We start from the raw sequence: 22,559 nt of genomic DNA, 5'->3' as shown, positions 1-22,559 counted from the left end.
ATATATATATATATATATATATATATATATATATATATATATATATATATATATATATATATATATATATATATATATATATATATATATATATATATATATATATATATATATATATATATATATATATATATATATATATATATATATATATATATATATATATATATATATATATATATATATATATATATATATATATATATATATATATACACACACGCGCGTAGTTAATTTTTATACATGAAACACTAATTAGTTATCCGTGTTGTAGTTGGTTGTTAAAAAACATTCCTTAGAACTTAATTATTGTTATGAAAATGTTACTTATGAAAAAAAAATTCAAGTGAACTTAATTATTGTTTTTGTCAATAAAACTTTTATCTAAAGAAAGAAAAACTATCTTATTAAATCAGTTTAGTTGATATGCAGAGATATCTGATATAAAAGCGTGAGTTCTAACTCATGACACCGCACTTATTCATTTTTAAAAGGTGTATTTCAACCACTAAGTTATTTGAAAAAAAAAACTCTTCAAATTGTAATGATAATGGACAATTGAAATTGATCAATCCAGAAAGAGCTTAAGGAAATTCTTTTTTTCTTTCTATATTATCTCTCTGTAAGGAAACATAACATGTTTACAACTTGAATGAATATTGAAACAATGATATTGCTAAAGAAGCCTCCTGAGAAGTAGTATTGAGGTGAAAAGTGGAGGCAAAACCAAGATGTTAATGAAAAGACCTGCAACAAATTCATATTCAAATTTGACACTTATCAATGTAAAAGCATGTTTATAGGGACACAATTTATTTGCATTTTCTTAGGTACTTTTCGTGCTGTTCTTCACTTCTGATATTAATAAGCATGATTTTCTCAAATCCATAATTTTCTAGATGTTTGTTATAACCACAAAAAGTGTATTTCATGTGAAGAACAGCGCGAAAAACACCTGAAAAAATGCGCCTAAGTGGATGATAGTGCTTGCTTACCATTTTGAGAAGATATTGCTGTAGGAAGGGATGGAAGTTTTGTAGCTGCAATGCAACGCATTGAAGGTAGAAATGCATAAGTCATAGGAAATATAACAGAAAGAAAAACAAGCTATATATGTCGAGCTTAGACATACTTCTATTGCACGAAGATTGTAGCGTGTAAGACGTCGAAGGCCATGGAGCAACAATGTTGTCATTAAGGTCGCAAATGAATCCAATCCCTGAAGTTCTATCGAATACTGCATCCGAAGGCAAACTCGGCAAAAGGCATCCAGATTCTTCGATCAAAACGAAATGATTATCAGTTAGTTCGAATAACACAACACCGATGAAAATCCGATGCAGGCTTCAAAAGAATGTTATATAAGCTCCATAACATACACTTCAAGTCTTAAATGGTACCTTGTGATCCAACTGAATTGTCCACGCCGCGATGTGAAAATCCAACGTCGAACATTAATGCATAAAACAGGAAAAGTATAAGTATGTAAGTACTAGTGGAAATGGTAAAATACTAGCAATACCAACCTTGAAGAGAAAAATCTTTCAAGCTTATGTGACAAAGATCGTAGACATTTTCGGAGACGTTTTCTTTCTGCAACTTCTTTCCAAGTGATACAGCACATTTTAAGGCTTGAAGATTGGTCACAAAGCTTTGTTCTTGCAAACGGGACACGTAACTTTTAGTGGTTTTGCAGCAAGTTGTTTGATTTCTTATCCGATTTCCACATTCATTCGTAATTCTTGTGACATTCGGAAAAACCAACGGGCAGACTGAGTAAATTTATTATGATATTGAACATAAAAACATGTCAGATGTACGCTACTATGATTTATATTCCGATAAATTAGCCAAAAAGTCCATGTTTTTGTTTTCTCTCTGCTCACCTTTGTTTAGGTTGCAATTTGAAAGTCCTCTAAAAACACTATTTGAAGTGGATGGATTGAGTTTCCCGGCCAGCCAACGTAGGATGATATTCTTACAATCCTTGATCCGAGCTATCTTCGGAGGCAAGCTACTGTTTCCATTCGAATTGGACATATCATTCAAGGCGATTTTCCTAGCAGCGTAATCTATTGCATTTTGGCAAACTTGATCACAACACTCATTAACAGGATTGATTTCTCTACAAGCGGTTAGAAGCCTAGAAGAGTCTGCGATGCTCTCAAATTCGTCGACAGATGCAACAGGACACAGGCCTTCGGTGAGATTTGAGGGATGAACTGAGCAAATGTTGTTTAGGTTTTCGTTTGCTCCTTGACTAACCAGAACCTTCTGAATATCTGAGAGGCAGTGGTTAGCTTGAGTTTTGCTCAAAGCTAACAGTCCTGAGTATTTACTTGACTGACCTATTAGGGTTATCAACATGGCATCGAATTGAGGACAACATACAACATTGGCCAAATAGGGAGCAAAGGTAGTCCAGCAATTGGTCGCGGTTTTGGTCATTATATCTTGAACTGCTGAGAAATTCAATGAACATAGGCCTGGATGTAAAAAATAAAACCTAGGTCATCTTAGAAACAGAAAGTATTTGTAACTCAGAGAATCACTACAAGTTACTATATTATGTTTGTTGCACTTTCAAGTCCACCCGCTCTGTAAGAGCCGTCTTAAATTTTTGAAGACCCTATTTCGTAACAGTTTTAAGAGGGACAACTTTTAGGCTTTAGGCGCTAACCCGCCTTGCGCGCCCTCAAAAAGGCCCTGCGGTCCACTATGATATGCTAAGTGTCTGTCTACTTATCGGTGAATATGAGTCATACTCAACCATATGCACATTACCTTTCACTCATAACAAAAAGAGAACTAGTGTTTATGAACCTCACACCAATTACAGGCTCTTATTGTTGCACCTCAACACATCATTGAACTCAACAATACTGCACTTTCACTACTTCCGATGCACTCTAGTTTCACACTGAACTCTTCACCATTCCTCATCCTACATTGTATAATAATTAGATTTATCTTTACTTCAATATTTGAAAACATTTAACCATCTCATAGTTTTCAGATTTAAGTCTTTTCAGTGTTTGAATTGTGTCAATGTCCGACTTTGACACAACACTAACACATATAGTTATATTAAGTTATTCTAGTTTCTCAAATTCTCACCGATGACGATGATGTGTCAGTGTTGTGTGTGATGTCCATGTTTGTGTCAAGGCTTCCTAGGTTCTGGGACTAAGCGTCTGCAAGACTTAAATGCTGACTCCGCCCCACCCCAGCTGTTGTCTATTCTCTAACAGCTACAAAATGTGTCAAAGTGTATACAAATTAGGGTGGTAAATGGGCAGGCCACCAAAAAATCCCAAAAAATGGCAGGTGGAGAAAATATAATTGAGAGTGCGGGCCTAAAACATTTACGTGCTCCGTGAAATAATGAGGGCGGGGCAAAGTTGGCATGTGAGTCTTGCACTCAAGATTAAAAGTTGAAAAATTCTTGTTAATACCCGCGCCTATTTAAATTATGGTTGCAGTTACGGATGCAATTACAGATGCGGACTCACCTGTACATAACTGCATGTCTGCACCTCAAATTTCTGGAAAAAAACACGCATGGACATATTGGAGGGTACGAGCTTAAAATTTTGCCCCACGCCGTTCAAAAAAGAGAGCGAGGCTGAGCGGACATGCGAGTCTTGCACTCACAAAGACTAAAAGTTAAAGAATATTTTTTTGTTGTTGTTAGTATCCGCCCTCGCAAAAGTCTAAGAAAAGGGGATGGAGCGGACATATTAGAGAGCGCGGACTTAAAACTTTTACCCACCCCCGAAAAATGCGGGCATTGCCACCCCTATATAATATTTTCAAAAAAGACAAGAAATCAACAAACAAAAACATTGCAAGGTAACACTGGAGAACTTAAATGGAAAAGCAAACAATACCTGATAACTTAGGCAAAGAATCATTTGTGAAAGGTATCAATGGTGAAGGAGCTAAAAGAGGAATAAAGGGTAGTGGCTGTGTATTTGGGGAGATATCATAAGGCAACACATGAACCTTATTTCTGATAGAAAACGAATATTTTGCACCACTGATTGGAGAGCTTTGAGACTTGTCCATAACTACATACATAGAAGCAACTTTAACTTAAGGAGTTAAAAAGCTTAAATCTCTATAAGAAATTGAAATATCTGTAGTAACAAGACATACATAGAAGAATAAGAAGCAGAATTAACACAGGAATCTGAAGAAGAAAGTGAGAGAGCACTCCCTTCATCACTTCACACACTTAAACTCTTGCAATTCATAGAGAGAGAAATGGTGGTAGGAACTTGGAAGCAATGACAGGTATGTTATCAGGGATGATCATGTGCAAAACACGTGATGGATTTGAATGCCAAGTTGAGAGGTAGATTGGTTAGTTAATCCGGTGTTACCTCTTATCCCAACATGGATTGACATCTTGACTTTTTGACCCGTCCGATGGTAACATGAGGACCTAGGAACCGTTCGATTTTTTACCCTTCATTTTCAATTGACATTAGAATTCTAATTTTTAATTTGTGCACTTAACGATGGAAGAGTAGAAACCTTTTAAGAAAAAACATGTATGGAAATATTGTTATTCATAAAGACCTCATTTTTTTTATGGAAAGAAGCTTGACATTTGGAAGGACAAGTTGTATAATTTTTTCATATATTAAGATGTTTGATCTTTGGGATATAGTTGAATATAGGTGCACAACTCACATTAATCTAGTAGGTGTTGCACTAACTTGGAGAGAGATGAGTAATGAGTAAAAGAAAGATTTAAAAATGCATCACAAAGCAAAAAAGTTGCCTCATGAATCCTATTACTCTCAGAGAATTGAAAAAACTTCCATTCAATAGGAAATATTCTAGTAAGATAAACTATTTTCAAGATTTTAAACATTGATCTCTAAACATAAGGTGCTTGACAAAAATAAGAGGTTATCATGTGAAGAACATCCTAATCCTAAAAAGTCTTCTTAAAAGATGCAGGCATGAGGTAATTATCATTAAGAAAATAAATTATCTAAACACATTACCTTTGGAAGAGCTCTTTATTTCTCTTCAGAGTCATGAGATAGAGTTAAATCAACGTGAACCCGAAAGGAAGTCTAAGTCTATTGACATTAATTCAAAAGCTATAAAGGTCATGAGAAAGACTCTCCAAGCTGAAGAATCAAGATCCATTGTATTATAGTGAAACATTAGATGACGATGATATATACGTGCTACCTAAGAAGGTTCAATTGTTGAATAAGTTACTCTAAGTACAAACACAGGAGAGGTGTGAATTATAATATTTAAAATGTGTGTGTGAGCGAGAGAGGGGGGTTCACTCAGTCTCTTAGCATAATCCTTTTCCCAATAAACAAATTTCTTAAAAGTTTCACTAATAATAATTTGAGAGATTTTACTAGGTTATGTCCACAAATCTTATTGCAGTTTGCCGAGAGATTTTACAATGATTTATAGAATCAAACAGGAGTTTTATTGGACAACCTCCATAATCAACCAAGAGACACTTCAAGAGAATCTTTTTCTTGATAAAATAGTTGAAAATCAGGACAACTAAAATCTCAAAGAAGTATTTCACTGACAAAGACATTAAGGTTACTTTTAATGAAAGAAAAAATAAGAGAGAGAGACTAATAATTTAAAATCGAATTTTGGTGTGTGAAATAGTGAGGAGCTGCCATACTTTTATAAGAGAAAATTTAGCTCAAAAGAAAAACTGATTCATGGATTTTTTAATGCTCATAATCGATTATGTAGTTCAAAAATGGAAAGTTTTCAATTGCGTTGTTACTAATCGACTACAAATCCTAATAGTCAATTATGAGAGGAAATAATAAATTTAGCACAAGGCATAATTGATTATTCAAAGCGATTTTCTCTCGTAATTGATTATTGGGACTTGTAACAATAGGCTATATGCGATAAATGTTTTTTGGTGATTTAAAAAAAAGAGAAAGTCTTTAACATTATGAAAGTGTGTGCGAGTTTTCTTAGTAACTTATGAGTTACTCTGCCTTTTTACATCACTCTAGTCACTCATACATTGCACTAAGCGCACGACTGAGTATGAGAACTTTTCACTTCCTCTCATTTACAACTCTAAAACTTCAAGATCCTTTCTACAATATCTTGGATCTTGAATATTGTTCTTTAATGACTCTTGAGATAGCTTTAGGATGAGCAACATCATTAGAGATAACTTCAAACACATAGATCCTCATATTGATCTTCAAGCATCATCACTTAGTTTATACATCAAGTATCATCACTTGATCACTGACTTGTCAAGCATCATCACTTGATCAACAAGTTGTCAAGCACCATCACTTGATTAAGATATCAAGTATCATCACTTAATTAACTTGTCAAGCATCCTCACTTGATCAACTTGTCAAGCATCATCATTTGATCAACTTAGCCTTGAACAACAAGACTGATGAAGACTTCTCTTAATAACATTGTCAACATCAAAACCAAATTAATAAGTTTTTGCAGCCTTCATACATGTAAGCACATATATCCATATTTTCCCCATTTTTTATGATGACAATGCATCTCTCTAGAAGGTGGTTAAAACAAGAAAAAATGAGTGATAAAATGGAGTGGTTAAACTTTCCTTAACAAATATATAAAGTATACATTACTCCCCATAAAGTATATTCCTCCCTCTTTGCATTATCAAAACGGAGAAAAAAAACCAACAAGTTGACAAATATAGAAAATAGGCACATAAATCATTCAATTCACATAGAGAAAGGGAAGAAGAAGAAATGGAAGAGACATTCAATGGATATTAAGCCATGCATGATTGATTTGATATTCCTAACTCAGTTCTTATGAAAAAAATGTTTTCTTTCGGAAGAGGTTCGATAAAAGTATCTGCAAGTTGATTATATGAAGACACAAGTTCAATTACCAATCCCCGTTTATAAAATGATCCCTAATAAAATTGTGTCTAACCTCGATATGTTTCGTCTGAGAGTGAATTATCATATTCTTTATGAGTTTTATGATGCTAGTGTTGTCAGACTTTATAGGGATATCACCAAGATTAAGTTTGTAATCACTTAGTTGGTATTTCATCTAAATAATTTGCACACAACATCTACCCATAGTGACGTAATCTTCCTCAGTTATGGATAACGCTACATTGGTTTATTTCTTGTTATGCCATGAGACAAGTGAGCTGTCAAGTAAGTAATACATAATATTGATAATTTTCTTATCTAATTTATACCTAGAAAAAATCAGAGTCGAGTACCTAACTAAGTCACAATTCTTTGAGGTACCATAGACCCATCTAATGTGTGCCAATGAAATATCTCATATGTGTTTTACCACAGTGAGATGTGATTCTTTCGTGGATGCTTAAAAACATGCACACAAACAAACAAAAAACACAATATCGAGATGAGATGCAGTGAGATAGACGAGAGAACCAATTATACCTCAGTATTTTCTTTCTTCATTTGGCTTTTCTCCTTCATCTTTACCCAAATTGTACGAAGTAGCCATTGTAGTATCAATTACCTTTGACTTCTTTATATCGAACCTTTTTAAATATTATTTCCAATACTTGGCTTGATTTAAGAAAGTTCCTTTTTTTTATGGATCTTAAGTCTTATAAAGTAATAGAGCTCTCCCATCATGGAGATATCAAACTCGTTTTGCATCATATCAGAAATATCCTCGCATAAGAATTCTTTAGTAGCATTAAATATGATATCATCCATATAGATTTGAACAAGTAAAATGTCATGCTTAGACTTTTGTACAAATATAGTTTTATCAACGTGTCCTCTTTGAAATTTGTTCTCAAGCAAAAACTTGCTTAGACAATCATACCAAGCTCTGGGAGCTTCTTTCAGACAATATAAAGCCTTTTTGAGCCTGAAGACATAATCATGGTAGGTTGGCTTGATAAAACCTGAAGGTTGATCAACAAAAACTTCCTCTTTGATGTATTTGTTCAAGAATACACTATTTACATCCATTTGGAAAAGTATAAAATTCATGATGCAAGAAAAAGCTAGAAGTATCCTTATGGCCTCTAATCGAGCTAGATGGGCATATGTTTCATCAAAATCTATACCCTCTTGTTAAGTGTATCCTTTCACAATAAGTCTTGATTTATTTGTCAAAACTTTCATCAAGATTATTGCGAAAGACCCAATGGGCCCCAATCACTTGATTACATATCTTGTTATAAGAGCATTGAGTCTTAACACCCTTAGAAATATCCCCTATGATGTTCTGGATTGGATGATCCTTAATGGTCCTCCATTCTTTGGGTATACTTTTATTCTCGTAGTTAATTTCTTCAGTTTGAGTCTCTTAATTTAGATTTTTCTTGATATTGATCTTTATCTTTATTTTGATCATCATCTTCGATGTACAACTTCTCAAGAATGCATGCATAGTAAAAAACATCTACCTATATAGAATAGGGGTTAGACTCGTCAAAGGTAACATGAGATTAATCTTTTATCGTTAGAGTTCTTATGTTAAAAACTCTAAAAACTAGCTAGAAGTGCATTATGCTAGGAATATGCCTTCATCATCTTTAGTGTCAAACTTCTCGAGGTTATCCTTCTCATTGTTAAGTATGAAACATTTTCATTCGAAGACATGTAAGTGAAATATATTCGAATTCCTTCCTTTATACAACTCATATTACGTTTAATTAAGAATTGATCATATTAAGAGACGATTCATTATATAGAAAGCAGTGTTTATAGCATCAACCTAAAAGTATTAAGGAAGATTAGTCTTGTTGAGCATTGTCCTTTCTAGCTCTTCAAGAGATCTATTCTTCCACTCCACTATCCCATTTTTTGGGAGTTCGTGTAGTGGAGAAAGTATGTTGAATACCATACTCATTACACTATATTTAAAATTCCTCTTTTTGGAATTCTCCATAATGATCAATATGGATTGGTGCAATGTTTATCCCTTTCAAATTCTAATAACCTTGGAAAGTTTTCGATATGTGGAAAACGTGTCTCTCTTTTGAGGTAGGAATAATGACCGTGTATAACGAGAATAGTTATTGACAACTACAATTCCTATCCAAGATGCATCCTCTTTACTAAGAAGACAAACATCATTTGAAGGAATGTTACTTAGATTTATAGTGCATGTATTTCCACTTCAAGAACTGGTGAAAATAGTTTGATATGGTTTATAAATTCTCCCATAATGATATCTATGCTACCTAGTATTGTCATAATATCATCCAATTTCTTTCTTTTAACTAATTGAGGAAGAATTTGCAAATTGATAAAACCAGGTGGACGAATTTTCCATCTCCAAGGAAAACCATTATGATCTCCTATTAGAAAAATTCCTAATTCTCCCTTGGGGCCTCAATTCTCACATAAAGTTCTTGTTTCGGAAAGTCAAAAGTAGGAGACGATTTTTTACCAATAAATCAATATTCAAAATCATTCCATTCTGGCTTCTTTTCTCTTTCAAAGTGATCGGAAAAATAGCAAGTGTACTATTTTGCCTTTTATAGTAATAATGGGGAAATTCCCCCGAATGTCGATCTCAAGGACTGCAAGTCAATATCGAGTTTAAATTATCATTCAATTAAACAAAAAGTATTAATTTGGTTTTTAGGTGCAAAAATATAAGAATAAAGGTAAAAGCAAATAAGGATAAAAATAAAGGTTTACAGGGAAAAAGGAACAATGCCAGAGAAGGTGTATGATTTATCCCTGTAACAACTCTGAGTCACTATTGCATCAACAAATATCAATTACTACCAGTTCTTAAGGGTATTTTATCCCAAGTCCTTGGTGAGAAAACCTTTAATAAATCTACCATAATTTCTATGTCCATAGCCAATTAAGGTGAAGTTAAGCTTTATAATATCAAGAATACTCTGGTTCATACAGGGTATCCCTAGTCCTAGGTGATATCTACTATAGAGTAACCTTATGAAAACCTTATCAATGGTGGTCCAGCCTAATTGATAACCACAAATCAATCTCGATTGGTCCGAAAGAGAAAACAATAAACACATCAAAAGGTTACCGTAAAAATAATAATATAAATGCAAATATAAACTTCAATTTGTTACAATTCTAAATCAGGGACACCCCCTAGAATTAGGGAGTTTAACTACTTATATTGTTTAAAACAAATGTAAGATAAAAATTACACGTTACAAGTAATTGGATGACTTTGATCTTCAATCGCTCCCGCTCATGAAAACCTTTAGCTCTCCAAACTCCTTGTTCTCTGTAATACTTGATTGTTTCACAATACTGTATTTTGCCTTGTTCCAAGATGATTTTTCATTAGGCAGAAGGTCCTCTTTTATAATGAAAGTTTCAAGCAACAGGTGGACATGTCCAAAAATCTCTCTGAAAAACCCGAGAAAAAGGGAAATTTTGGGTTTGGATTGACACGGCCCGTGTCAGCTGACATGGGTGGCCATGTCATCCTATTGTTATTGGTGACACGCCCATGGCCTCTTGACACCGGGGGGGGGGGGGGGGGGGTGATGCCTGACACGACCCGTGTTAGCTGTCATGGGTGGCCGTGTTAGGCCATTGTCTTCTTTGCCACACACTCATTTGCTTGACACAGCCCGTGTCAGGTGACACGGGTGGCCGTGTCAGGCCTCCTTTACCGGTAAAGAATCTCGCATTGTCTCGCTCTGAGTTTCCTGGTTCTTCTACCTGGACCTATCGGATAAAAACACAGCTATCCCACGCATAAAATCACGAAAATAGAATTAAAATATAATGATGAAAGGAAATGCTTAAATATTATACCGGAAGTAAAATTGCCTTGAAAAGTATCAAAAATGCTTGCATAGTGTTTCAAAATTCTAGGTTTCTTGCCGGATCAATAACGAAAATTTAATGCAAATGGTGACTGATCACAACCCCAAACTTAGCTCATTGCTTGTCCTCAAGTAATGTTTAAGAGAATATTGCGTGTCACTCTCCATGATTCTTGTTTCCTAACACTGCTGAGATCATTCGCTAACGCCATCCCTTTTCCTTCCATAAGTCCTGCTTTTTCCTTGTTAGTTTCAATCGCACTTCCAGTTCAAAGCACCATTTCACCTGTCAGCTTATATCACATTCTCACCAATTCTCTCGGGGTTAAGTGTTTTCACTCATAATTCAAAATATGCAATATCAACTCACAAGTTTGAATAGTCTCTCTTTTCATATCACCTACACACAACACACACATTTTTGAGGTCTTTCGGGTTGTAACTTGGTTTGGGTTAGGGTGTGGATTTTCAAACAAAAATGGGAAACAAGTGGTTTTCGGTTCAGAGTCGATGTTACCTACTGTGTTGCTTTCTTTTGTTTTTTCGCTCGGTTTTCTCTTTTTTCTATTTTTCAACTGAGTGCCCTTTTTCGTACTTCTTTTGAATCTTCAAGTTTATTTATAATATTTTTTTTCTTTTCTCTCGATGATTTCCTATTTTACTTTTTTTTTCTTTTTGTTTTTGCACTTTCTTGGGCGTTTGGAACTCTTTGGGATTTTTACCCCAAACTTAGCTTTTCAACACAGTTTAAAGGTATTAACATGACTCTGAACATGGTAAGGAAGTGTTTTGGCCAAGGGGTACATTTATGGGGTTTAAACAAACAAATGGATACATGCTCAAATGGGGTTTACAAGGGATATAATTATTTAGGATGGCTAGAAAGGCTCGGGGTTAATTTCAAACAACGTGCCTCAGTGTGTGTAATCATATAATGACAGTCCCAGAGAGTCTACGCAAATTCAGAGTGATAAAGACAAACCTAAATATCTCTCATGATGATCAATGTGTTTGGCTTTTTATGACTCACCCTGTTTGGTTAAGCTTTGGCAGTATCCACAATACTCTTTAGCCTGGTGCGACTTCTTCCTTACTTCAGAATGTACAAGACACTTATGTCGGTTAAGCTGTACACATTGCGTTTGATCTTTCTTTATCAGTAGTGTCAACTTCCTGGGGAGATCCTTCACAATAAGCCATGGTCAGTGGCGTGATCCTTTCCTCCATTCCCACTCGTGATCATTACTATTTCCAAAGTATCACCACAGACTTGAAACACTCGCAGCATAATGTACCTCCAAACAGAAAAATCAAATCTAGAATGCAATAAAGTAAAATAACACCATACTGAAATAAAATAACAAAATACTAAAAATAACAATAAAAGACATAAAATCTCCCCCACACTTGAACTAAACATTGGCCTCAATGTTTGCGAACAAGAGCGAAGGAGGACACTCACAATACCCTACTAAGGAGTGGTTGTGGAAAATGCAACATCAACTGTCGCATCATGCTGCTCATATCATCCAACATTGCCCCCTGTCGGGCTTGCTCAATGCCTTGTCGTTGTTGTTCCATCCTTAAGTTACCTATTTCGGTTTGTACCCAGGTCCATTGGTCAGTGGACCAGGAAGAGGAACCTGCCTCTTGCTGGGTAGGTTCCTGATGTGGTGGTACAAACTATTCCTGAGGTGCTTAAGGTTCCTCTTCTTCTTCCTCTATGGCATCCACCTGGTCATCTACAAACTGCTCACCTGTAGTAAAATGGTCAGTTTCGTGGCCTTCCTCCACGTCGGGGTCAGTGCTCACATACAACCAGTTGGCACAGTCAGTAATAGCAACTCTGTCCAAAACCGACTGAGCTATAATAAACCTCTTATGGATAAGCACAGAATAGTAAGTAGGGGCAACAACAATCATACCTTGTTGAATTAGAGCGGACATATCAATTTTGGTCTTACCTACAATTGGCATGTCTTCGAGTAGCACAACTTGATACCCGAAATGCTCAGCAATTTGGGTGATCATGCCACCCGCGGAGATGCCTCTGGAGTCTGCTCGGCCAACTCTGCCCAGATAGTCAGTGGCAAAGGCAGCTACATTGATGGCTTTGTTATGTGCTCTCGAGTACATAAAAAATAGCTCTCTCTGAGTAGCTACCCCTGTTATATCGCCTCTTCCAAACAGGGTGTAGGCCAAACCCTTCTGAGCATACCAGAAACATGGATTTTGGATGCCGGAGGCCTTAGCACCTTTGGAGGTGTAATCCGTCCTCCCGGTGATGGCAATCCAGAAATCCTTAGGTGAGAACCCATCTGGGACCGCTCCTGGTCCGTACAGAGGGAGTCGGAGTATCCCTGCCAATTCCTCAACCGACAATTCATGACAATTATTAAACAAACGGAAACGCAAAGTGCCGAAATAATACCTGGTCATGTCTATCCACCTCTTTTCGAGTTGGAATTCCAAGATGTTGAGGAATTCGAGCGTGATGCGCTCGTATGTCGGCGCTTTCAGGCTCATGAACTCTAGCATTCCTAAAACGTGGAACATCTGATATACCTCAATTTTGAGCCCTAGTGCGTTCAGAGTATGCTCTCACATGTACCTTGTCGGTGTGAGTTTCCGCTTCCGGTGAATTTGATACCTCTTTTCTTGTTTCGGATTGTCAAACACGATGTTGTATGGATTTGGGTTCCGGCTTGGTCGCTTCCGTGACCTCGACATCTCCGCAAGCTGTTGCTTTCTGATGAGAATTCTCCTCGGGGGCATTTTGGACCTGCAAAAATAGAAATTATTTGAAATAGGGAGTTAGAAAATTCCAAAACCGTGGTTAGAACGGGGATGACGAGTGGATTAATATTTGTGAAGGGTGTTTTTGCAATAGGAGAGTGGAAGTGGTGGTTATGGAAGCTTTGAGGTAATGGGGTTTGTGAGGTTTAGAGAGAAAGAAAGTGAGAAATATGATAATGATGAGAGAGAATGATGGGAGTATAATGAGAAAATTCTGATAATGATAAGGTAAAGGGGGTAAAGTATGGTTAAGGAGGAGTAAATGGGTGGGGCCCACTGCAAAATTTGGATTTTCAAAAAAAATTCAAAAATTTCGCCTGCCTGACACGACCGTGTAAACTGACACGAGTGGCCGTGTCAAGCTACTTTCCATCACCATGTTTTTAATATTTCCTTCAGTGCTCCTAACACGGGCCGTGTCAGTTGACATGGCCGCCCGTGTCAGGCTACTGTTGATAAAGATTTTCCTTTCCCTTTCAGTGTTCCTGACACGGCCCATGTCAGCTGACACGGGTGGCCATGTCAAGCCACTATTTTTAGACATTTTTGGCCTGAATTTTCACCCTCCTGACATGGCCCGTGTCAGCTAACACGGGTGGCCGTGTCAGGCTTCCCTTTTGGCTTTTTCTCCTATTCAACCTCCGGTACCTCTGGCCACATTGATTATCCTTTTTCATGACTTAGACATTTGTTGAAGTGGTGTTCCCTCCTTGTAGAGCTCCTGTGTAAACCTACAAGCATACATAACTGATTAGATTTAAAATGCGTGGGTTGCCTCCCACGAAGCGCTGCGTTTAACGTCACATGACTCGACGGTTCTCCGTCTTTTTATGTGAGACATATTTTGTCTATTAGACCACCCTCCCGGTCTTGTAGGTACGGTTTGACTCTCTGCCCATTCACCTTGAACGTGTCTCCATTTGTAGGATTTCTTAGTTCAATGACTCCATGCGGAAATACTTTTTGTATCATAAAGGGTCCCGACCATCTTGACCTTAGTTTCCTTGGGAATAACTTCAACCTTGAATTAAATAATAAGGTCGGTTGTCCTTCCTGAAGTTCTTTCTTCTGAATGCGCCTGTCATGCCATGTTTTGATTTTCTCTTTATATATTTTGGCATTCTCATATGCTCGATTTCTGAATTCTTCCAGCTCTTGTAATTGAAGGATCCGAGATTTACCCGCTTTGGACAGATCATAGTTGAGAAATTTGGTAGCCCAGAATGCCCTGTGCTCTAGTTCGAGCGGCAGATGACAAGCTTTACCATAGACCAGTTGATACAGGGACATACCTATTGGGGTTTTGAACGTTGCTCGGTATGCCAAGAGTGCATCATCTAGCTTGATTGACCAATCTTTTCGTGAGGCACTAACTGTCTTTTATAGGATTTGCTTGATCTGTCGATTTGATACCTCAACCTGTCCACTAGTCTGGGGGTGGTACGGTGTGGCGATTCTATGCTTGATATTGTATTTCCTTAGCAGGTTCTCCATCAGCTTGTTGAGGAAGTGGATACCTTCGTCACTAATCAGTGCTCTTGGTACCCTAAACCGTGTAAAGATACAATTCTTGAGAAAATTTATTACCACTTTCGCGTCATTCGTGGGTAGTGCTACTGCTTCCATCCATTTTGGCACATAGTCAACCGTGACTAGAATGTATTGCTTTCCAAAGGACGGTGGGAAGGGTCCCATAAAATCTATTCCCCACACATCGAACAGTTCTACCTCTAACATGACATTCTGAGGCATCTGATTTCTCTTGGATATGTTTCCTGTTCTCTGACATCTGTCGCACTCTTTTATCATCTCTTGTGCATCTTTGAACAGTGTAGGCCAGTACAATCCAGACTGGAGGAATTTTTCTGCGGTTCTATCTCCGCTAAAATGTCCTCCATATTCTGAGTTGTGACAGGCTTTTAGGATGTCCCTTTGCTCTTCCTCCGAAACACATCTCCTTACCAGGCCATCTAATCCCTTTTTGCAAAGGAATGGACTGTCCCACACATAAAACCTACAATCATGCAAAAAAAATTTTCTTCTATTAGAGTCAAAGTCATCAGGTATTAGTCCACCTACCACAAAGCTCGCATAATCTGCGAACCATGGGATATGCGTAACGGCTAGGATACGTTTGTTAGTGAACTCATCTCTGATGGGGTGTGTTTCTTCTGTTTCTTGAATCAGAGTCATCCGAGACAAGTGATTAGCAACAGTGTTTTCACTACCTTTTTTGTCTCTGATTTCCAGGTCGAACTCTTGTAGTAAGAGGATCCATCGCAGCAGCCTTGGCTTTGATTCCTGTTTGGCAAAAAGATATTTTAAAGCAGCATGGTCAGTATACATAATTACATTTGATCCCAACAAATATGATCTGAACTTATCAAATGTGTACACAACCGCAAGGAGTTCTTTTTCGGTGGTTGCATAGTTCATTTGAGCAGGGTTCAATACGTGGCTTGCATAATAGATCACATGCAAGAGATTCTCCTTTCGTTGCCTTAATACTGCCCCTACTGCATTATCACTAGCATCACACATTATATCAAAAGGGAGAGGCCAATCAGGGGCAATAACTATGGGGGCTGACACAACTTCCTTTTTCAAAGTCTCGAAGGCTTGCCTGCACTCCTTGTCAAATAGGAATGGTGTATCCTTCACCAGTAGACTGGTTAGTGACTTTGCAATCTTGGAGAAATCTCTTATGAACCTGCGGTAGAACCCCGCATGTCCCAAGAAGCTTCAGATGCCTTTTTCATTTATCGGAGGTGGTAAATTAGCTATTACCTCCACTTTTGCTATGTCCACTTCGATACCTCGATTGGAGATCTTGTGTCCCAACACTATACCTTCACGTACCATGAAATGCCACTTTTCCCAGTTCAAGATCAAATCTGTTTGCTGGCATCTTTCTAACACAAGTGACAAGTTAGTTAAACATTTATCGAAAGAAGAACCGAATACTGAAAAGTCATCCATAAATACTTCCATATGCTTTTCGAGCATGTCAGCAAAGATTGATGTCATACACCTTTGAAAAGTGGCCGGTGCGTTGCACAACCCAAATGACATTCTTCTATAAGCAAAAATACCATAGAGGCATGTGAATGCAGTCTTCTCTTAATCTTTAGGGACAATCGCAATCTGGTTGTACCCCGAGTCCCCATATAGGAAACAATAGTAATCGTGTCCGGCTAACCTTTCCAGCATTTGATCGATGAATGGTAACGAAAAGTGGTCCTTTCGTGTTGCCATGTTTAGTCTTCTGTAATCTATGCACACTCTCCAACATGTAAGAGTTAGGGTTGGAATTAACTCATTCTTCTCATTTTTTATCACCGTAGTGCCCCCTTTTTTTGGTACCACATGGACTGGACTTACCCAAGAACTATCGGAAATAGGATAAATTAAGCCTGCATCCAACAATTTTACAACTTCTTTGCGTACCACTTCTTTCATGGCTGGGTTAAGTCTTTGTTGTGGTTGCACCACCGGTTTGTGATCATCTTCCATTAAGATTTTATGCATGCAAACGATTGAGCTTATACCTTTTAAGTCCTCGATTGCCCATCCGATTGCGCCTTTGTATTTTTTTAGCACTTGAATGAGTTCTGCTTCTTGGACACTTTGTAGATTGGCATTGATAATAGTTGGGCATTTCTTTTCAGTGTCCAGAAATACATACTTCAGATTTGTTGGTAACTGCTTCAGATTCACCCCTGTTTTTGGTTCTTCAGTGACATCTGAGGGTGGTGGTGGTCTTAAATCTTCCCACCGGTGTGGTCTAGATCTAACCCATTCAGGTTGTTTTTCCATCATAGCGAGCACCTCAAACTCTCCTTCATCTTCATCACTTTCAAAAATTGATAGACTTAAGACCCGTTCTAGTGGTGACTGGGGTCTATGCCTTTCAATTTCTTGAGCAATTACTTGATCTATTACCTCTATAGTATGGCTTGTTCCAATATCATCTTTGTATTGCATTGTGTTCCTCACATCTATTTTTAGTTCTTCATCATAGACTTTGAGGGTCATTGTTCCTTCCTCGATGTCTATCATACACCGTCTTGTTTCTAAGAACGGTCTTCCCAATATGAGAGGAATCTCCTCATCTTCAGGCATTTCCAGAATGACAAAGTCAACTAGGAAAACAAACTTGTCAATTTTTACAAGAACGTCTTCCACAATCCCATAGCGTCGCCTAACAGAGCGATCCGCAAACTGAAGTGTCATTCTAGTATCTTGATCAGTGTTAATGCCTGATTTTTTATAGATCGATAGTGGTATCAGGCTTACACTTTCTCTTAAGTCAATCAAAGCCTTCTTGAATTTTCTATCACCAATAGTGCATGGAGTAGTAACCGACCCTCTGTCTTTCTTTTCACTGAGATTTTCATGCCTTGGAGAATGGAACTGCATGTCTCAGTTAGGATGACCGGGTCCATATCAGTGGAACGCTTCTTGGAGATGATGTCTTTCATGAACTTGGCATATATTAGAATTTGTTCTAATGCCTCAAAAAAAGGGATGTTTATTTCCAGCTTTTTGAACATTTCCAGGAACCTCTCAAAAAATTTCTCATGTTGATCTTTCTTTTTCTGTCTTGGAGGGTAACCTTTTTGGAAGATATTTTTATTGATCATTAATAGTAATGACACATATTTTTTTTGAATTTTTCTATAGATTTCTTTCTATCTATTCTATCTAATGGATACATCATTGAATTCGTATCAATCCCACAATGCGTGTGGACGTTTATTTTATTATATATATATATATATATATATATATATATATATATATATATATATATATATATATATATATTTATATATATATATATATATATATATATTCACATATCAGATATCAATTGATTCGTGTTGTATAAATATATGGTTCTTGTTGTTACAAATTGAACTTACAACTTCCTTCACTCTTTTCTCTATCCTATATCCCAATTAGGGGTGGACAAGAACCGTTCACCCGGCCAAAACCGCGGGTAACCGAAAAAGAAAACCGAAATGGGCGGGTTCAAACGGTCTATCGGGTCAGTGATTAAAATATAGCAGTTTCAATTGGGTTTATATGGGCGGGTCGGGTTCAAAATTCTGAACCGCGGGTACCCAAACCCGCCCAATTGAGATACCCTCCTAGGGTTTTCCAGCAGCTCATTCTATTCTCTCACTCACATGTTCTCTCGCTCACCGATTTCGCCAACTGCATCTGTAAGTTTTCTTTTCCTTTTCCTTTTCTTTCTTTCCTTTTTCCACCCTCAGGTTTTCCGTTACACACTCGATTCCTTCATTCAACCACTATTTTCCACCCTCACGCTCTTCATTTTGTTATTATTTCGTTTCGCTTAAAATTTCCAATTTCTTTCCGGATCTGGATTCATTCATCGCTAGTATTTCACAATGTTCAAATCTGATTTAGTATTATATCTTAACTGTTAATTCTAATTATCGCCGTGTTAGTGTTGTTCTGGAACTTCCATTTCAGAGGTGGTTTGGCTTGGAGTTCTACCAACAAGGCTCTCATCTTCAATGTAAAGTCTCTCTTTCTATTTTTCTTATCAATTTCTTTCTTGTTTTACTCTTAGTCCTATTACGGTTTTGTTTCTGGAAAATTAATTCTTAATTTACTCTTAATTCTAATTATCACCATCCAATTTTGTTTCAAGATTCTGGGGGAGTAAGTAGGTTATGCAATTACCGTTCCGCTTTAGTATTCAATCACCGTTCCTCTTTATGTCTCAGATTTTTCAGGGTTGAAATCTATTGTGAGTCTTAACATATCAGGAAATTTATTTCAGGGTTCTGTTACATATGTTTTTGTGTTAAAGTTGGAGGTTTTGGACCTTAGCAGAAACCAATTTCAAGGTCACATTTCTCAGGTAAACTACTACAATTGGTATCATTTAGTTTATCTTGATTTTGGAGTTTTATACGCATTATTCTGAATTGTTCTTTATTCTCTGCAGGTTGGTGTTGTTTCTGATTATAACTTGTCTAAAGCAGAAAACAAGTAAGAGCTTGCACCATTTATTGCTTTTTTTCATACTTTAAGTGCTTTTCTTAGGACCTTTCAAATTGTTTTTACAAATTATCTTGTTGAACTTATAATTAAAAGTAAATTATGTTGGTTAATAAGCTGAAGTAAGTCATTCTACCAATTTTTACAAATAGCCAATTTTCATGTTATTTTATCTGATAATGACTTTTTTCATGTTATTTTCATGTTATTTTAAACTAAATGATAATGACTTTTTTCAAATATCATCTATTTTCATGTTATTTTATCTGATAATGACTTTTTTCAAATAGCCAATTTTTACTTGATTTCTATTTTAAATTTTGCAACCTGCTTTTCCTTCAATTATGTTGATTATGGCTCCGTCATTTTTCAGTGATGGGTCAGCCTAATCAAACTATACCTACTGAATATGTCATGAATGAAGTTGGTTCAACAGCAACAACTGAAGTTGTTGGAGCAGAATTAGTTAATACCCAACCTACAAAGAAGAGGAAAGCTAGTGCAAGTGGTTCTAGGCAATCATCTGCTTGTTGGGAGCACTTTATTAGATTACCAGATGACTTAGTTGATACACCAACTGCAGCTTGTAAACACTGCCACAAAAAATACCTATGTGACCCTAGGACTCATGGCACCACCAACATGAACCATCACATTCTAAAATGTGCAAAGAAGCCTAGAACCATTGATCCCACCCAAACTATTCTGACATACCCCTCTGCAGAAGGATCTAGTTTGGGTCATGTTAGCTCCAAATTTGACAAGCAAGCTTGTAGAAAAGCTTTGTCAATTTTTGTGGTTCTAGATGAACAACCATTTAGTGCAGTTGAGGGGGAAGGTTTTAAGTACTATTCTAAAGTAATGCAGCCCCAGTTTACTCTCCCATCTAGGCGTACAGTAGCTAGAGACTGTTTTCAGCTACACTTGGATGAGAAACAAAAACTAAAAGCCTTCTTTAAGTCTGACTGCAATAGAGTAGCACTTACTACTGATTGTTGGACTTCTATCCAAAATCAAAACTACTTAACCCTTACGGCACACTTTGTGGATAACGAATGGAACTATCAAAAGAGAATTATAAGCTTCACAGTTATTCCAAACCACAAGGGTGATACGGTAGGTAGGAAGATTGAAGAGGTGTTAAGGGATTGGGGAATTAGGAATGTGTCTACCATAACTGTTGATAATGCAACTTCAAATGATGTAGCTGTAGCATATTTGCATAGAAAAATATCAACTATGAATGGGATGATGGGGGATGGAAAATGTTTTCATATGAGGTGCGCTGCTCACATATTGAATTTGGTGGTAAATGAGGGCTTGAAAGATAAACATTTGTCTATTACTAGTGTTAGGGATGCTGTTAGATTTGTCAAGTCCTCACCTCATAGGGCAGCCAAGTTTAAAGAGTGCATTGAATTTGCTGGAATAACTTGTAAAAAACTAGTATGTCTCGATGTTTCAACTCGTTGGAACGCGACATATTTGATGCTTGAGGCTGCAGAGAAATTTCAAGCTGCTTTTGATAAGCTTGAGTATGAAGAGTCGAGCTACAGGGAGTTCTTTGGAAAAGGTAGTCCTCCTAGTAGTGATGATTGGGACATTGTTAGAGCTTTCATCTCTTTTTTAAAGTTATTCTATGAAGCAACTAATGTTTTTTCCACCTCTCAAAGTGTGAGTTTGCATAGTGCTTTTCACCAAGTGTCTGCGATCTATTGTGAGTTGAAGCAAGCTACTATGAACTTGAATGGTGTTTTTGCAAGTGTGGGTGGGGACATGATGGAAAAGTATAATAGATATTGGGGGTGTGCTACTAAGATGAACAAGTTGATTTATTTTGGAATCATTTTGGATCCAAGATACAAGTTGAGTTATATTGAGTGGACTTTTAAGGATATGTATGGAGTCGGATCTGTGTTTGCTACCGGGTTGATGAAATCTATAAAAGAGAGCTTACAAAAATTGTATGATTGGTATAAGCAAGCTTATGACCAAAATCATAGTAGACAACCTCTTGGTAATGGTGAAAACAATGTTTCCAATGATGAAACAACAGCTGGCCGTCCTTCACTAATGGCTAGAGCCGATGCTTTTGAGCAACATTTAGAGGAACAAGACTCGATTGATCAACAAAATGAGCTTGAGGGTTTTTACTCTAGTAAGTGTGTCAAAAGGGATCCTAAATTTGACCTTCTTGTGTGGTGGAAACACAATTCAACACAATATCCTATTTTGTCTACAATAGCTAAAGATATTTTTGCCACACCAGTGTCTACGGTTGCATCAGAAAGTGCCTTTAGTACGGGAGGGAGAGTCTTAGAAACTTATAGGAGCTCCCTAAAACCTGAAATGGCAGAGGCATTAATTTGCACCCAGAATTGGTTAAAGCCGTCTTTTACCTATTTCAAAGACTTGAACCTCATGGAAGATTTTGAGCTTTCTGAAGATATTATAGCAGGTAAAATTATTTTTAAAAATGTTATATCTTTATTTCATAATTGTTATATATTTCTAAAAAAATGTTTATTTCATTATTTTAGAATTTGAAGAAATTTCTTCTACAGCAAGAAGAGGATCTTTACCGTCTCAGCCACAACCTTCTGGTTGTGCTTGAAAAATATGGAGGTATATTTACTTTATTAATTTGATTTATTTATTACTTTATTCCTTTTTAAAGCTTAATATTTTTCTTGTTTAATTTTTCAGTTCAACTATGTTTTTTGAAGTCATATGTGACTTATATTTTGTGACTACTCAATGGTCAAATAATATATATTTTGTCCCGTAAATGAGGGAAGAAACTGCAGTTCAGAAAGCTAAGGAAACAGAACTTACTAAAACCATTCACATTACAGGTTCGCTTAGTCATTCACGCCAAATCTATTTTTTTTTGTTCTTAATGCTGTTGAAGGGTGCTTAATTCTCTTTTGGTTGCTGC

The 22,559-nt window shown here is 36.7% G+C and overlaps 2 protein-coding genes across 3 annotated transcripts; one reads left to right on the top strand and one right to left on the bottom strand.

The window, feature by feature from the left end:
• Positions 1 to 558: 558 nt before the first annotated feature.
• Positions 559 to 4,378, bottom strand: LOC127106488 (uncharacterized GPI-anchored protein At1g61900). Of its 2 annotated transcripts, XM_051043772.1 has the most exons (7): positions 4,159 to 4,378; positions 3,891 to 4,070; positions 1,887 to 2,486; positions 1,401 to 1,772; positions 1,133 to 1,276; positions 996 to 1,040; positions 559 to 747 (listed from the first exon to the last, which is right to left on the bottom strand). In XM_051043772.1, exons 1-4 carry the CDS (start codon positions 4,223 to 4,225, stop codon positions 1,513 to 1,515), a joined length of 1,107 nt encoding a protein of 368 aa, XP_050899729.1. In that variant the 5' UTR covers positions 4,226 to 4,378; the 3' UTR covers positions 559 to 747; positions 996 to 1,040; positions 1,133 to 1,276; positions 1,401 to 1,512. The 2 variants fall into 2 exon arrangements, with proteins under 2 accessions (XP_050899729.1, XP_050899730.1); XM_051043773.1 differs by lacking the exons at positions 559 to 747; positions 996 to 1,040; positions 1,133 to 1,276 and having other exon boundaries at positions 1,607 to 1,741.
• A 15,618-nt stretch (positions 4,379 to 19,996) lies between these two features.
• On the top strand, positions 19,997 to 21,695 carry LOC127104202 (zinc finger BED domain-containing protein RICESLEEPER 2-like). Its single transcript, XM_051041402.1, has 2 exons — positions 19,997 to 21,535; positions 21,678 to 21,695. Exons 1-2 carry the CDS (start codon positions 19,997 to 19,999, stop codon positions 21,693 to 21,695), a joined length of 1,557 nt encoding a protein of 518 aa, XP_050897359.1.
• Positions 21,696 to 22,559: the final 864 nt, after the last annotated feature.

Source organism: Lathyrus oleraceus, chromosome 7, assembly GCF_024323335.1.
Source record: "Lathyrus oleraceus cultivar Zhongwan6 chromosome 7, CAAS_Psat_ZW6_1.0, whole genome shotgun sequence".
Taxonomy (NCBI): Eukaryota; Viridiplantae; Streptophyta; class Magnoliopsida; order Fabales; family Fabaceae; genus Lathyrus; species Lathyrus oleraceus.
The sequence above is the reverse complement of the archived record's forward strand: the minus strand, read 5'-3'. Positions and strand labels throughout refer to the sequence as shown.

Coding starts and splice junctions, on each gene's coding strand:
- LOC127106488 (XM_051043772.1), bottom strand. CDS start 4,225: ATGAAGGGAGTGCTCTCTCACTTTCTTCTTCAGATTCCTGTGTTAATT. Junction 4,071..4,158: donor TCTGCTTCTTATTCTTCTAT/GTATGTCTTGTT, acceptor CTATGTATGTAG/TTATGGACAAGTCTCAAAGC. Junction 2,487..3,890: donor TTCTTTGCCTAAGTTATCAG/GTATTGTTTGCT, acceptor TTTTACATCCAG/GCCTATGTTCATTGAATTTC.
- LOC127104202 (XM_051041402.1), top strand. CDS start 19,997: ATGGGTCAGCCTAATCAAACTATACCTACTGAATATGTCATGAATGAA.